Below are 17,589 nucleotides of genomic sequence, written 5' to 3' on the forward strand. Positions count from 1 at the left end.
TAAACTGACACGATATGCAGCAAACCGAAACTCCAAAATGCTTCAGTGAAATCGTTCATCTGACCTCTTTCACCTGAAATGTAACGTAAATAATTTAATAAAGCCAGAAAAGAATTTAATAAATGTCTCAAGGTCAGTCGATCCGCTGCAAAAATAGCACGCACCCCTTTAAACCAGTCTACTAACAAGGACGGTTCCTCACACAGCTGCGTTTTTGTGATTTTTGTTTGAAACTTGTAACCAACCTAAATATATAAGTTTTTGGGGAAGCCTGTAAGCCATTCGTGGCATCTGACCTTAACATAAGATTTGAAAACTAAAACTACATTTTGGGACTTTTAAAACTTTTCGCATCCTATGTCGGATAGTTTTCGGTAACGATTTGCCCTTTCAGCAGCAGAGCGCCTCCAGCACGCTGTGCCCCTCTGTACAATATTTAAGTGATGGTGTTACGAAGTAAGTAACCATATACACTACGTGAGGAAAGTCGGCCAAAATAATGTTGCTAAATGCGATGATGATGAGAAAAAAAGTACTCAAGTATGTGGCAACTTTGTGTGGCTATAAAACACATTTGGGAAGGAAAACTACAAACTGTTAATAAAACAATATAGAAAGTGTTTTTCAGGTGTTCACACAGCTATAGTTGACATCTGCATTAATAGTCTATAACCTAATTTATTGCCTCTAATTGGACATTCTGTGCTCTTTTAAGGAAGCAGAATTATTTTGAGTCAAGCTGAAAAGTTCAAAATGTATTTAGAGTTTATTCAGAGGGGTAATACTTATCATTATTATGATGAGGAAAGCAGACAGAGCTCAATCTACAAATAACAATAAATATACAACTATTCAAATCTTTATGAAAAGTCACAGGGCTCTTTAAATAGATATACACATATTGTTATTTATATGCATACACATGGGTTTATGATCCAGAGCATATATGAAAATGCTCAAGCAAATCCAGCAGATTTTTCTTCTCTGCTTTTTTTGCTATTAATTTGTTAATTTTTAATTTCATTGTATGTACTCTTACTTTATGTAAAAAGTCACAGTGTGCATAGTTGCCATCTAGATCCTAAATTTATGTTACACTGCTAACACAGACCCCACACACACCAACTGGACCCCACTGAACAGACAAATTTAATATATTTACATGTTTTACAGTTTTTAAAAGTCTTTTTGTTTATGATTTGTGTTTAAATTGTAATGAAAATATAAATATATATTTTTTAAAGATATGAATGTTAAAAAGAATAAAGCATACTGTATATCTCTCTCTGACTGGCTAAATATTGTCAACTACTCACATGTGAGTGCAACCTAGCACATTTACAAAATAAGTTCACCGCAAATCGAATGCATTTGATTTTTAACAAAAACCTAAAATATGAGTTTTGCAGAACTCAAACTGACCAGTGGTTTACAGCTGTACACTCTCAAATTGGCAGCTGTTGAAAATGTTTGAGAGCAAATGTGATGTTACATTAACGTTTCGTTAATGTAAAAATGAAAATGAAAACTGCTACAAACTTGTACGCAATAAGCCCCACCCAAACCAACTGCAACACAGATATCCTCCTTTTACATGAATGCATGAGTAAGAATATCTAAGAGTGCACCTCGTTGACTGCCGTCAGCCTACAGACACTAAGATGACATTTACTGATGGCAGCGATTGTTTATCTGTTGTGTCACATCAATTTTGTGCAGGCTAAATGTTTAAAGATCGCCAGATAAAGAGCATAAAGACTTTCTAAAGATTCATCTATGGCCATAATGAAGGTACCAATAAATCCATGTTTGCAATTACAGTGTAAAATCCTTTCAGTTCATCCAGACTAACAGTCTAAGGATAAAACGTGTAAAAGTATAACACTAAATACCTTCAGTACTTCCATAACAAATTTTTAAGGCATTATTTGACAATATGCTGTTAGTACCTTTGCTTAAGAACTCATTCCTGCTAAAGACTAAGCATTAAGTCACAGAAGGAATTAAACTGACAACAGATAGATGCCAAGATTTATTTGTTTTTTAAATCTACGAATTAAAAAAAAATTTATCAACTTATTTGTGCATATTGTTGTACAGCCAACAGAAAACATGTGACATCGACATCCGAGTTATTAATATTTTTCACAGTAATTCATAATATAATATAAACTGCTTTAAAAATGCAGAATTTGCCCCAGAATAAGGTTTTAAATGCTTATTTTTTTCTACTATTTTTGCAATTGCAACATCATCCCATACATTTAAATTCAGGATTTTATACGGTTTCTTCAGAAGCACTGAAGATTAAAGAGCAAAAAATAAATAAATAAATAATTTGTAAAGAATAATAGTAAAATAAATTGTGATATTCTTGAATTGATCCATTATGTTAGGGCTTACTGATTCATAAAAGCCATCTCTTCATCCTTATCAACATGTTGCTTTGTTATGAATACATCCAAATCACAGAAGTATCTCTTCAGAGTAGATGTCAAAATAGTGATTGATTTATTTTTATTATTTTTTTTACTTTGAACAGTGCCAACATGCTTTTGTAGGAAAGCATTTACAGCAGTACACAAATCAAAACCTGGTGGCTTAGCTGCCTGCACAAGAGCACACGAGGAGTTTGAAGGAAACGTGCCAAAGAGGGGGAAAAAAAATCACAAAGGATGACTTTTTAAAAAAACAAAAAAAACAGGTAAATGGCAGGTAGAGCAGGTGAGTTGTCATCTGTGTTCAAGGAGAAAGGATTTAGGTGTGGTCATCCATGTGACCTGTGCCTCACATTAACTCCATTTCATTCTTTAATTTTCTTTTAAAATACAGAAGAACTAGTTTAACTGACATCCCATTAACTTGTCCAAAAGACTTTTGAGCTTTGCTTCTTGGTATTGTCTGATCACCAGTCAGCATCCAGAACTAAAGCTGTTTATCAGGTTCTGCGTGTACAGCCATCCAAGCCTATAAATACACTAAAACAGTTTAATGGAAGAATAAAATAGAAGATCTGCAGCCTAACCCTGCTGATGTCCTGCACTACTTTGTGCTTAAGAAAATAATTTTCATTGTTGTAATAAGGCACACATGTCCACGTTCAAATGCATACCACATAAATGCAATATTCTATCTTTTTTCATCATCATTTCAAAGCAGTTTTATTTTATTAACGAAGTTTCAAGATGGGCTTTGTCCCTTTTCTGGCTGCATTTTGTCTGCGTTTGGGTGTCTGGTTACTCTGAGAGGTTTTCGGTTAGCCCGAGGCAAAGGCTGTTCAGCATCCACTTAAACACAGTGCAGCGCCTCCAGACGAGACTGGGGCAGAGGTCAGCACTAAACAGGGATGGCTATTGTCTCTTGGCAGGTTGTGCACACCGACCGATGAAAATGCAATCAAAACAAACAGCCCAGCCGATCGGGGTCCTTCTCCAGTGTCATTATTAATCACTTTTCAAAGGCCTAAGACCTTCTCCCCCTCATCCGTCAGCCGAGGCTGGAAAAGGGACACGAGTGAAAAACAATAGAAAGCCCCAGAGTTTCTCCTCCTTTTATTTTGATCATCTGGTGCAAGAGGGAAGGTAAGGCGTAGAAGGCAAAGGATACAAGACAGGTGGAGGGATTTACAGGCCAAGGAAGATACTTTTCATCCCTTTTCAAAAACAGTTACATTGTTTTCAAATTTGTGCCACAGCCAGAACGATCAAAAATGTCATCAAGCAAAACAGAAAAACTAAAAAAAAAAATTACAAATGTAACTGTTAAACTCAACTACAAGAGTGCTGTGATGGTAAATTTAAAGGGGCAAAAAGCACACAGAACACATCCAATCTGCAAAGAATTTAAAGAATTTAAATATTTTAGAATGAGAGAAGAAACACTCATGTAGGTAGTTTTGGTGCAAAACATGTGCAATTATCAAAGCCTATAGAGCTACAGTACTAGCACATGCACTCCCATTGAGGTTCAAAAATCTCCAGAAGAGGACCTCCAGATGTCATGTAATCTGCCTGCCTTCAGCCCTGATTGCCCTTTACACATGCATTGCTGCCATAAGTATGCTGCCCTTATAAATATATCAGGACCAAGCAGCAGCAGCTGAGGATCCAGGCAGACACAACTGTTCTCAGGCCGTTTTGGACCTCCAGACAGCGTGAACTGCAGCGCGGGTCAAACAGGAGCAGGGAGATTCCCAGCCAGCAAGTCCTACATCATTCTTTTAAACTTAATGTAAGGCTCATTATGAAGGAGTATAGCTACACTTCGAATCCACGCAACACATATTGTTTAACTAATTAGGCAAAAAAACATGACCTCAATACAGTCTACCCTATAAGTACGTGTGAGTATAGGTCATCAATTTCAACAACCTTTAGGTACTTACCGCCGAAAGGGAAACTCAGGGTAATACTGCACAGCTGTGTAAGGTGAATTCATGTTGTCATGCCAGAGTTCACTTTGCTGAAAGCTTCAGAATGATCAGCTTGTCATAAATGGATCAATAGCTGTGTTTGAGCTATGAGAATCAATTAAAGTACAATAAAAAAAAAAATACAGTTAAAAACACAACCAGGCCTGGATTAAAGTGCCGGAGGGTACAGTGCAGAGTGCAGAAAGTTTGAGAGATGTTTTGAATTTAGGTATTTTTTCTTAGGCTACCCAAAATAGGCGGGGCTTGTGCCTTCTTTCTGACCAATCCCCTGCTCCAGCTGTACAAGATATCACTCACTCTCAGTTGCTAGGATATAGATATCAAGCAACTACATTTGACCCCAACACACAAACACCCACACGCCAGGAAGCCACTATCCTGAAAAGCTCCCCACTTACACCCCACTCCTCCATCTATGTCTCTGGCCTTGTTCTGATATTTCCACCCAGACTCCCGAGCGGATTTTGCGGCCCGAGAGCACGTCTGTTGCGTCACGCTTCTCAGCGAATACTGAGAGGGTTTCGGGCGCGCTGAATATTTCCACAAACGCGCCCCAAATAGCAGCAACTGTTCACTGTGTGCCGATTCAGCAATTTTAAGGAAGTGAAACAAACTCTTAGGTCAAGAACTGACTGTTCTCGTGAAAAAACTAAAAATGAGAATCCCCTTTAAACCTAAACAGACACCAGATAAAAATACTTCATCATTACAGTAGCCTACATAAACTCATATTTAGGCAAACGCTGAAATCGTGCCACATCCTGGCACATACTTCCAATTCAACCACCCTCTTAGCCAAGCAGTATGGCAATGTAAACCTAGAGGTGTTGTGTGGTTTTCAGAGATGAACAGCAGATGAATCAGTATGCTAAAATAAAAGGAAGGGTCACCGCAGGAGGAATGATAATAAATAGATGTGGTGTATCCAGGGAACACAAACCTTTATGCTGCTCTCTTGTACTTTTAATAAAGATATAGAGCCTCTCTCTGCCCGCGGTGCACCTGTGAGACACGGCACTGATACAGCGGATACTGTGTGCCAACCTGGTGACGAGACACTGTGGACACACGGCCGCTATTTTTAACATACTGTATTGGAAGGTTTCATATCAGCATTTTCACACTCGGCTGAGTTCGTAATGAATGAAGCACCCTCTTTGTTTGCTTCTCAGTGTAAAGAACATCTGGACAGTCCACTCATCAAGTAAACCCGTACGCTTTTGTGATGCATGTCACATTTTGGTGACGGACTGTGTGCTTTCTCAGTCATCCAGGGCATTTGAGTTGAAGGTAACTGGACTTCTGAGAGACCTGTAACTACCTTGAACCCAAGCATTCAGGACCACATTTTGTGGTTTATTGTAAAAACAAACCCAGAATTGGTCACATTACAATCCCGCCAATAAATATCCACTCATGAATCTCCCACTCCAGTCTTTTGAAGCCTGAATGACCATCTCTTTCTAAATGTGACAAATTCAATGAACAGCCAAGAAGTATTTTTTTTATTCTACTGTAGGCTATGTATTGTTTTGTACTGACTAGTTTATGGAAAAGAGCCCCATCAACCCTAGAAAGGCTGAACAGGTGCACCTGTATAAATAGTTGCATGATTGCCATTAGCCACTCCTTTTATACTGCTGCAAGCTTGGCGTAAACCTAAAATACACATGCATTGCAGTGTAGGGTCTGAGCTGATGAATCAGCGTGGTCACAAAAAAACTGGAAAGCACGAAGACATCAACGCACTCACGGAAGCAACTACAACACTCGCTTCACATCGATGAAAACAGAGCGATCGCAAGTTTAGCAGCTATGAAAACAATTAAATAATTCACTCATATTAACAATATTTCAAAACATTTCATAGCTGTCAAAATGGCCTTACTCTGTCATGGACCAGTGACTTTCCAGACACCATTTCTTGCTAATCCATCCAAACTGTGTTGATGTACTTCGGTCTGGAGCAACCAGCTAAGAGACAGTGGATGAGCAGCACTGCCATTTCCAAGTGACAGTTTTAATTCTATATATTAGGTTTACCTATCCTGACTTCTGTTGTTGTCTTTGAGGTGCAAACTGGGGTAAATACCTAAAACGACAGTGTTAACATTCGGGATATTTAGGGTATTTCCTGTGTGTAACAAAGAACTCGCACCAGCAAAGGAGGTTTTGGGCTTCCCCAACGGTAAATCACCAGGAGTGTAATTTTTAAAGTTGGGTTTAACTTACCTAAGCTTTGACACATACTTATTAATATTTTCCTTAACTGCATTTCATATTTTGAACGAGTAAAAAAACGTAAACTTCAATTTATGGGTGTAGTTTATGAACGCTACATGAATGACACGACATAAATACACTTTCACGTGTAGCCTTGGAGGCTCCTAATGATGCTCACATCTAAACCTGCCACAAAAGCGGGTAAACAAGAAACACCCGAAAAACATAAGTTCACAAGCAGAAAGCAAATAAAAGAACAATATGCGCAACTCACTCACACACTAAGTTACATCAGATGTGACTGAGCTGTGACTTTCAGCCACTTCTTCAAAAATAATAATAATAAAAAAAAAGAAGAAGCTGAAAACAAGCTGAAAAATAATTTTAGATGGAAATTTAACCCCAGTGCCTCATCAGAGCCAGCAACAAACACTGCGCTTAGTTGTGGCGCTACATTGTGCACGATCTTCTACAAAAAACCACCAACGGATGTGAACACCAAATGATCAAATGTGAGACCGTGTTGTGATATGACCGAATCATTGAGAGGATCCGCCGTTCTGCTGCTTGTCTGCTGATCCGATTTCTAAAATGAGTAAAGCTAGGCTTAACTGCTCATAGTTTTAGAATGACATTGAGTCCTAATTTGGTTTAAAAAAGTCCACAAGCTGCCAATTTTTATGAAATTTTTAGAGACGTGAAAGTCTGAAATGAGTCACACCCAACGACCGTGCGAAAGTATGAGCAACTATTCCCCCAAGGTCACTGCTGGAAATACCAGCGACCGTTGTTGGGTTGCTCTGTGAAACATGGTTCCCAGCTGAAAAATGACAACCAATCACAGCTCACATAAACACGACTATCGTAAAAACCCACTTGTAAAATCCCATGGTGATTATTAGGTTATTTAAGCAACAAGCCTCTCTAAACCTAACACACACACACACACTGCAGCTTTGACCACCTCCCAGCACAACAAGGACAAACTGACCTCAAGATATCATTAAATCTGATATTTACACTGACACACGAAACCCTTACATCATTAATTACTCTAAGGCCCAGGCACTGGAAACCAGTCACCGAGCCACTATTACTTCATTTGAGATGTATGTGTGTGTTTATGGGTTAGCAGCTACGTCAGGGACATCTCTGGTACTGTCATCAGTGGGAGAGCACATATGTCTAAAGTGGTTATTATTCTCACAGGCCTCTGGTTAGAGAGCGTTAATCCCGCATTAATCTGCAATTGTATCTGCAGATCAAGCCAAAAATGGCAACCAGCCTGAGTGATCGGTGTGCTTAATTCATTCTGGTGTGTTCATCGTGCTGAAGGCATTATATACCCGGTTCACACAGCCTTATTAATGTCAGGAGTTTACATACAGGATGCCAACGAGCAGTTGGTGGAGCAGCTGATGAGGTAGCAGCGACGCTCGCTGCACTGTGGAGTGCTGCATTATCAGTGTCAGTCACACACACCAGGCTGAGGCCAATCACTCTCACGCCGTGTGGGGGTTATGTGGGCATACTTGTGTGCGTCTGTGTGTATATTCTAGTTGGTGACTAATGCAGGGGAAATCCAGATGAGTCAAAACTACCAGTGTCCGATGCAGTGTCTGAGAAGCGCTAATTTACAGCCTATGCACTAAACTGCCCAGCAACTTGGCATTGTTCCTGTCACCTCTATAGGGAAGTCTTGTGTTCGGGCAGTGTGAAGAACCGTTGAGGGAAGGGATGAAAAACGTAGTAAACAAGAAAACGAATCAAAACATTCCCAGCATAAATTCACTTCCTGGAGGGTGGAATATTTTGACACTCAGACAACCAGTCCTGTACTTCCATAACGACAAAAAAGATAAACAGCCGTGAACTGCCTCCAGCTTTCCCATGTGACCCACAGAACCTGTATTTCTATTGAATCACTGATTCATTTGTAGTAATATTCAGACTCCCAGACAATTATTGATGCTTTCCCACGATATGATTCAAGTTTTTCTTTATGCGTCTTTTGTCACAGTGACTTTTACACCTGAGATCATGTTGTTGCCACGTTGGGAAAATCAACCTTGCCTGCGGCAACTGAAAGACAGTGAGCCAGAGTTGAAAAATACATCCAGTATGACTGCTTTTAGCTGGAATCCAGATTTGTTTGTTAAATGTTTGTTATGCTCAGACTGATGAGTTGAAATGTAAAGAAGGGATATCTGAGAAATGAACTCTTAATGCTGTTGCGGTTAAAGTGGCATTCATTTTTCAAACCAAGGCAGATTCCAGAAGTTTTCGTTTATCTGTTTGATGATGCAAAGAGCATCCCTCTAGTTAAATGTTTAACTAGTATGTTGAGGCAAAACAAAAACCAAAACACACCACTAACATGCAGGTAAAGGTAGAACAAGTAAATGTGATTCCTAAGTTAAACAAACCAGGGAAACTGCATACCGAGAATAGCAATTTCAGAGGTATCGTAATTACCGATGTAACAGATCTACGGCGTCCGTGCTAAGTCGCTGAAGAGATTGGAGGTGTTGTCAAAAGCAGTTTCCCGTTAGCTGAGATCTGCTATAGAACGAAAAAAAAGCCACTATGATCATTTATAATTTTCTGTAAGATTGTTCAAATAACATTTGTGTGAAGTAGCCATCATTAACTTTTAGCAAACAGTGCACTTGAAAGGTAGCATGAGTCTCTCTGAAGAAACATAGCTAATGTTTGTGCATGTTTCAGCATGCATTTAACTTATATATATATATATATATATATATATATATATATATATTTTTTTTTTTTTTTTTTTTTTTTTTTTTTTTTTTTCCCCTCATTTAAGGGACACAATACATATGATTTCTTTGGTCATTGATTTAATATCCCAGTTGATCTAAATTTACTCACAGCCACATGATTTAATCTCACTGTTGTTGGGGTTTACTTCAAGCATGCTGTGTATTTTATTCCAAAATATGGCCTTTTCCTAACCCATACTCAATCTTTCCTAAAAACAAACAGTGAGTGAAAATGAAAGTAAGCTGTGCGTTAAAGAGCAACAAAAAACTGTCAAAACTGTCTGACATCAGGTTTACTGGATCTTATTAAAATCCATTTTTCTCCCAGAAAGTATAAACATGCCTAGAAGTCTTCTTAAAGTGAAGGAACATGTGACTAATGAGTCCATTTTGTTGTTTTGTTTACATATAAATACGTCACGGTGGAGGTTTACTGTTTGCAGCTAAATCCCTGCTTAAATTGCAATTGTTCATTTATTAACGCTCAATGCAGGAGGTATAAATAAATAGTACTTGCAATGGGACTGACACATTTCACACAGCGATTCCTCAAACAGTACTTTATGTACAGTTTAGAGACATGGATAAGCAGCAGGCCACAAGGGACTGAAGACTAAACAAAAACATGAAACTGTGGATTAGAACCAGCTCCAGTTCAGACGAGTACGACTGGATCGCTTTGTTTTTTTTCCCAGGGGACTGAATCCCTTCACCGACTGGCGCAGAGCACTTCTGGTAAACACAATCAAAGCTCTCCAACAACCGGTCCCAGATCTGAGAGGCAGACAACCAGTGAACCACAAACCATCAATCACAGCTAATCCAACACTAAACCTGTCTTTGCTGCCGTTTGAAGTCAGTTACCATCACACATGGTGCGCTGTTAGCACAGAGCCGTGCTAATAATTTTACATTTACAGTGGAGAAAGGAGCAGAAACACTGGTAGCAGTAAGCTGACAGTGAGACTTACAGCCTAATTACACAAATAATCTTGTTATAATGTGACATTCAAGAAGTACATTAAAATAAAAGCGGTTAATGATTAGCAAACTAAAGATAAAATGTAACCGAACCATTATCGCAGAGATGAATTACAGGGTGCTTCCTGCTTCTAAACATGCTCCTCTGCCTCACTAATCATTCCAGCGCAGACCATTTTTGAGGATTAGATGGCGATCGTCTCCTCAATTGAGAGCAGGAATTAAATGAGGAAATTGTCCGTCCTCAGGAGCAGCGGGGTGATGATATTTTACACTGGACGAGCAGGTGCTGCCGGGACCTGCTTCAGCACTTCTGTAAGGTAATATAATACACTTTCATACTCTAACTTTCAGAAATATAGCCCATGATGTAAAAGTTGTGGACCGGTGTTTAGCAACCACACCGCCGGTATCCTGGCAACAGGTTGACAAGTGTGATTGGTCTGGCCCTCAACCTATTAAAAAGCATGTATGGTAGAACATAATGATGCTTCCACCCGTCCACATGTAATCTAAGTGAGGGGTTAAAGTGTCCTTTGTCACCGGATACACTTTAAAAATAAAACACGCTGTCGACGTTCTGAGACGCTTAAATGAAAGTGGATATTTCAGAGGCATTTCTTCGAGACTCTGATGAGTGGATGGATATAGTTTGTCTGTAACATACCAAACCATCAAACAATTACACGTTTAACATGCTGTGCATCTCATTCATCACGTCGTAAAAAACTATGTACACCAAAAAAACTGGGACATCTTGGGGTTTTTTTTTTATAGGTGATTTCTCATTTTGTCATTTTTGTGGCTCAAGTATTCAGATAATTCAGCAGAGAGTGTACGGCACAGCCCTGCTTCTGTCAGTGTTGACTTCACTGTTAAATTCCTTCCATGAGTCACAGTCAGTAAAACACCACGGAGCTCGCCATTCAACAATGACCTTGATTTTTTATTAGTTTTTCATTCTTCTTTTGCTGACATGAGGTCAGCCCGAGTGAAGAACCGTGTAATCCTCTTTGCTAATTGATAGGCTTACAGAACTTACACTGCTATGACCACATATGAAAGTTGATCCCAGACAGCAGGAGGTAGTGGGAAGGGAATGTTTTCAGTGTCAGGTATGCCAGGTTCCAGCGAGATAACGTCACGTCAATCTCTGGCAGTGAGAGGGTTTGCAATTGTACATGTGTTAAGGTGTCATGGCATGGTCGTACGAGCTTGTGCGAAACAGACATGCAGAGCCCAGCTCTTCTTCTTCTCGTCTTACTCTTGCTATAGCCGTACACGATGTATCGAACTGCTGCCAAATCATGCCAGGGCAGCAAAGAGCCTTCGCAGCAGGTGATGTATTGCAGAGCGCTCAGGATACAGATGCTGATCAAGGAGAACGGATCTGAACATCTGATAAGTTCATAAGTGGCGTCTGTTAATCAGCGGAGTCAGCGTTGACCTTCAGCTTCACATCACATAAGTGGAGTCTGAGTCACTTAGCAGGCTTTTACACACAGTGCAAAAAAATTTTAAGGTCATTTAACCTTTTGTTTACAAAACCTTTCAACTCAAAATCAAACTTCTTATAAAGAAAAAAAAAATCATAACACAAAGACCTGCCGGACATTTTTCCTGTTGAAAGGTAGTTTTTTCTTCTCACTATTACCAAGTGACTGCTCATTGGGGATCTTTTGGTTGTCAGGGTATTCTCTCGATTATTGTGGGGTGTTTACCTCACAGTATAAAGCACCATGAGGTTTTTGTACCTGGCTGTTATCATGTTATGAGCTGAAGATGTGCAGATTGCATCACTTCTAGGGCCAGCATGTGGTCACTGGAGGAACAGCAGATTTTTCAGCTCCAGAGGTTACCACTGGTTTAAAACCTATTCCTGGGTCATGGTTTGGGATATGTCAGGTAACTTCCGGTTGTATTTTGTAATCATTGCCTACAGTTGTTGGTCATTTGTCACTTTGCAACCCACCTTCGTCCCAGTTCTTCCTTTCATGTTGTCGGCAAGGTCTGAGATCAGAGCCATGCAACCAAATACATTTTGCAGCACACAGAATTAACTTCTTAGTTTATTTTCTTAGTGCAATGTCACTGCAGTCACGTAGTGTAAACAGGACGATCGGTGTTGGCTAGATAAATAAATACAGCCAATTTCTCACATTCTTAAATAGAAAATAACTCCAGTTCATGGTGTGCTGCACTGCTGTCTTTCTTTACTTTTTTCATTAACATAATGTATGATGCTATAAAATATTTGGGAAGTGACCCATCATTTTCACACTGCTGTACTGTTTTTTGTGAGGCAGGCACTCTTATTGCACTGTATAGACTATAATATATTAATACACAATATAAGTTTGGAGGACACTACAAAGTGGCTTAAAACTCATTGTAAAGTCCACTACACAGTATGTGACAGACAAGGTAAATACTAAACACCAACATGCTAGCTTCTGATCTTTTAAATTGGCACACTCCTTGGCTTTTAAATCAGAATGACTTTGTACTACTTTTATTTGTCTTATTTCTTACTCAAATCTTCTAATTTTATGATTCTTTTTCTTAACTTTTATTATGTCTTCCTATGTTTTTATATCATTTGATAATCTTAAACGTACAGCACCTTGGTCAACAGCTGTTCTTTTAAACGTGCTATATAAATAAAATTGACTTTAGCTTCGCTACTGTGAGCGTGCTTAAGTTAGCATTTAGTTTGCTGCAAGCTGCATCTCTGTCTAGAGTTCCAGAAATTGGAATTCACTACCACTGCTACTTATGAGTAGATATAAGTAGCGCTTCATTACCTTGCTCCCCCATATATATCTGATCTAGAATTCTGGCTACTGGTAAGTGGTGTCTGGAGCGATTTTGACAAAACAATGCAGGTTATTAATGTAACCGTACATTTAACCAATCAGTGATGAACCCAGCCATGAAGATCTCTGGGGGTCTTTAAAACCATCTCAGAAACGTAACCTGAGATTAAAAAAAAACAAAAACAAAACACAGCGTGACAATGTATAAAACAAAAGATCTTTGAAGTTTTTGTTTAATAACGTATAAACTAAAAGACAGAGTTGAATGTCATTCTTGTTATTGTAAAGTTGTGTGATCAAACTTATTTTTTAATCCACTACAACTCGTCATTGCTCAACATACGACCTTACTCACTGCAAGTGTGACAACACACTGTACCAGCGGACACGGTAAATTCTGAGTCACTGTTTTGAATGAAGATGTTGCATAACATTGACTGCTCCCCATAGACGATGGTAGTTTTGTTTACTGGTCCCATTCCAGTGTGTGCGGGTTTTAAACAGTCCAAAAAACAACAACAACAAAAAAAAAACAAGACAAAATGTTTTTAGACGCTTTGCACTTTCCACTGATTAATGAGACGTAACCAGGAGGCCCTGATCTTTTAAGAGCGTGGAGTAACATGATATACTGAAAATACAGGAATGGCCCACTTTGTTTCTACAGTACCACTATTAAACTGAAAAGAGTGGAAGCAAAACATAATTTCCAGTTTTCTATTATTTTTGCTTAAACACAGCTAAACAAAACAAGCGAATCTGATTTTTTTTTTCTTTAATTACTCATATTTGCAACAGCAAAAGAGTAAGCTTTCATCTGGTAATACCAAACAAGAAGATGGTAAAACTCCTAGGAAAATATCTCTTTGCCAACAATGGCACAAAGCCACAATTACTGTGACCAATCAGGGTGTAGGAGGTTAAGAAGGAGCACTAATTGTGTTGCCGTGTCTGCATGAAATCCACTGTAGCTGCCTTCTCTGTTTGTTTTCAGTTTGTAATACAAGAAGTCAGCATTAACCAAGCAGGAAAATAACAGGTCTGAAAAACAAATCTGTTCTTAAGACCACAGAGGGCTGGCTGAGGAGGTTGCAGGACAGGTTTGTTGAGCCTCAGGGGCCTGCAGATCCCATTCAGCTTCTGCAATCGGGCTCTCTCCTCACTCAGCTCCTACAGCGCAGACGGTTACTGCTACATAAAGCACATAAACTCTGTGAAATGTGTGCAATCCTGACAGGCGTCCAACATATCCCAGAGCCCTGTCACTCTTACCTAGCCAGAGAGAAAAAACCCAACGTGATGACAAATCCTTGAGCTTTCACTTGTAAAGCAAACGCATCGAGCTGAAGGTAAGTTTAAACAAGTGTGCGTCCACTGCTGTTTTGGGTGCTACACGATACACATTTTTGTGTTTAAGAACACATTATTCACCTGGTTTTTGTTAGGAGGGAGGAAAAAATGGAAGACTGGAAACTGTGATGAATATGTCATCAGTCAGCTTTTCCATGTAATCTTCAAATGCCAGATTGCTCCTTTTCAGCCCCACCCCATCCCGTCATGGCCAAGTGACTGTGCTCAGTTGCAACACACACACACACACGGTTTAACACCCTCAGGTGTTCTGTGCTGATACACTGTAAAAACACTAAGTTCTGAGGCACCTTTTCTTGAATGCAGGAAAACCTCTGATCTGCATTTATTTAATCACTTCCACTGCAACCATTTCTTTTAATATTAACTTAAATACACATTTGTCAGTGCTGCATTAGTAAATCACTACCTTTAGAACTTGAGCTCATAATCACATGATTATGCAAAATTTGAACACTTCAACTTTTTCGAATGTGCGGTTTTGCAGCTTTTCTTTGTCACATGTTTATTTGTATTTGAGCATTTTCTGACTTTATTTGACAAATTAGATAAAAACAAAACTGATTGATAAAAAAAATCATCAGTTCAAGGCTTCAAATCAAGTAATTTGAAGACACTAAACTCTTTGCAGAGTACAGAGAGGTCAGACTCGCGACATCAGCAGCTTATCTGAGCTCAGATTGCAATACACTTTAGTTTAATGGGAATTCTCAAATCCAATGTTCTAAAATAATCCACAGGTCCAGATTTTAGAAGCATATGCCTTTTTAGCCCATTTATAATTTCTTTATATGCAGTAGATTTATACAATTTTATTGATATGTGATGACGTGTAAGAAACCTATTTCAGCATTGTCCACAAAACTGCGTACCTTCAGAAAAAATGATTAATTACAGCTATGAATAATAATGTAGAGTAGATTGGGATCGTCTTTGCTTATATTTCCCAACATGCCTTGCATTAAATTCTGCTGAAAACATTTGATTTTCTGTATGAAATTCATTATAAATTTACTGCTGTTATCAGGTAAAATCCTATCTTGCTCCATCTCATACATAGAGTACATACAACTTTCTCTGAAAAGTTAACCAAAATAAAGGTTAAAAAACATTTTTTTTTTTTTTTAACTACATGAATCCACCAAAACTTAACCGAACGACCTGTTTTTAGAGTGCAGAGGAGGATGGCAAAGAGATTAACGGCTGAGTGAACTCGGACACAGTTCAAGTGCCAAACTTACTGTAAGGTGACTCTGTGAAGGCAACAGCACAAACACATATGGACACACACATGCAGAAGGAGTCATCGCACCTTCTGTTACTATTACTCACACCGAGTCATCGTGCAAAGAAAAGAAGCTTATCTTTCATCATGCAAGGCCTTTCAAAACACCGCACTATCCCACTTATCAAAACAATTTTTAAAAGCGGTTGCACAGATTTCAGCAATGCCAGGAAGTACAGAAATGTAGCTTAGATCATTTCTGGTGTTGGTTCAAATGGTGTCGAAGTGACCGGGGAGTGTCGGCGGCCGCACGTGTGCCAGAGTCGGAGCTCTAGACGCCTCCGTACAACAGGAAATGCCAATGATGGTACCTTTTGCCTCATGGCAGACTGAATGCTGCTGGAATGTAAACTCCGTCCACATGCTGACATTACTGCCATCAGCCTGTCTGCAGTGCTGAAAAATCACTTTACGTTTACTGTGCTCGAGTACGGTTTTTAAAAAGTTGACTCTACTGCAATTAATAAAGGAAAATAGTTCACTTTTTACTCCAGTGTATTAACCTTCCAGTCATTGAGTAAGGTCATTTATGAAGCAGACTGTTATCAGAATAATGTTTCCAGCATGAATCTGTCATTCTGCTTCACCAAGAACCTTTTTTCTTACATGAATTCTTCCATAGGTGTGGCACAAATTATGGACAGTTGTTTGAAACAGATTATAAGGCTTTTATTTTATTGCAATTTGTAATTTATGGGTAACTATTCCATAACAGGACATCTCATTCTGACAGTGCTCCAAATACTTTTAAGTGTTTCACCCCCAAATATCTGAAATATTGCCAACATCTCCAAAACAGATGTTTGGTCTGATTTTAAATCAGATGGATGGAAGTAACAATTGGAGAAAACAAAACAAAAAAAAAACCCCAAAACACCCGACAATGACGACTTCACTGAAATCTGTTTGACCCGGCCTGTTAGTGATGCTGGCCTTTAACCTACGCTGTATGGACTGTGATCAAGTGAGTTTCTTGTAAACTGAGTAGAGTTTTTTTTCCAGAAGGTGAAATACTCATGAACGCGCTACAAGTGACTCTTTGTGTATTAGCATCATTACTAAACCACAACATTTCAAAGAGCGAACGCAGTTTGACATCTGCAAGTTAAAAAAATACTAAAACACACTTAAAATGCATTTAATCTATGTCATGTTTGAAACTCTGGACTTTAGCTTGGTGGAAGATTAAAGCGCTGGCATCTGTAGTACCTTGTGCATAATGAGCGCTTTTGTGTGGTTAAACTGAAGCTGTTAAGATTTTTTTGTCATCCTTGGGCTGCAGAAGCAAGTTGTTAATGCAATCTCGCCTCTCCCTTTTGACGTATTAAAAAATGAGCTATTATGCTTATCTTTACTCTCTATCATGATTCATGTCAGCCTATAAAAATTTAATTTGTACAAAATTAACATAACGCATTATTCAAAACTAAATTAAGTGTATGCAAAGTTAAAGACCTGATGCTTCAGGCTGTCAAGCTTCCTTACTTAGAGCCAACAAAGTTGAGTGAGTGCAGCTCACAGGCTCAAAGGACAAAGGAAAGTAGGCTTTATGAGAAGGAAGCTTTAACAGGGGCTAAAACTGTGAGACAGAATATTCATTCAGTATGAAAAAAAGGGATTATTTGGAACAGTGACTCAAGCTAAGTTACTTTGAGATTCATCACAAAACTACAGATGTTGAAATGTGGATAACAGCAC

At 38.9% G+C, this 17,589-nt stretch overlaps 1 protein-coding gene across 4 annotated transcripts in view; it reads right to left on the minus strand.

The window, feature by feature from the left end:
• tp63 (tumor protein p63) overlaps positions 1-17,589 on the minus strand; it is a 59,928-nt gene that overhangs the window by 29,688 nt on the left and 12,651 nt on the right. For 2 of the 4 annotated variants that reach the window (XM_085449637.1, XM_085449636.1), the window contains exon 1: positions 4,385-4,594. The exons of the other annotated variants lie outside the window; for them this stretch is intronic. In XM_085449637.1, the coding sequence (XP_085305763.1) occupies positions 4,385-4,437 (53 nt within the window). In that variant the 5' untranslated portion in view covers positions 4,438-4,594. Of the gene's footprint in view, positions 1-4,384; positions 4,595-17,589 lie in introns of those variants that run through there. 4 annotated transcript variants of the gene reach the window in all.

The sequence above is a fragment of the Copadichromis virginalis genome, linkage group LG23, assembly GCF_057382275.1.
Source record: "Copadichromis virginalis isolate Kocher_CV1m ecotype Utaka linkage group LG23, C_Virginalis_male_GT1.1, whole genome shotgun sequence".
In the NCBI taxonomy this organism is placed as follows: Eukaryota; Metazoa; Chordata; class Actinopteri; order Cichliformes; family Cichlidae; genus Copadichromis; species Copadichromis virginalis.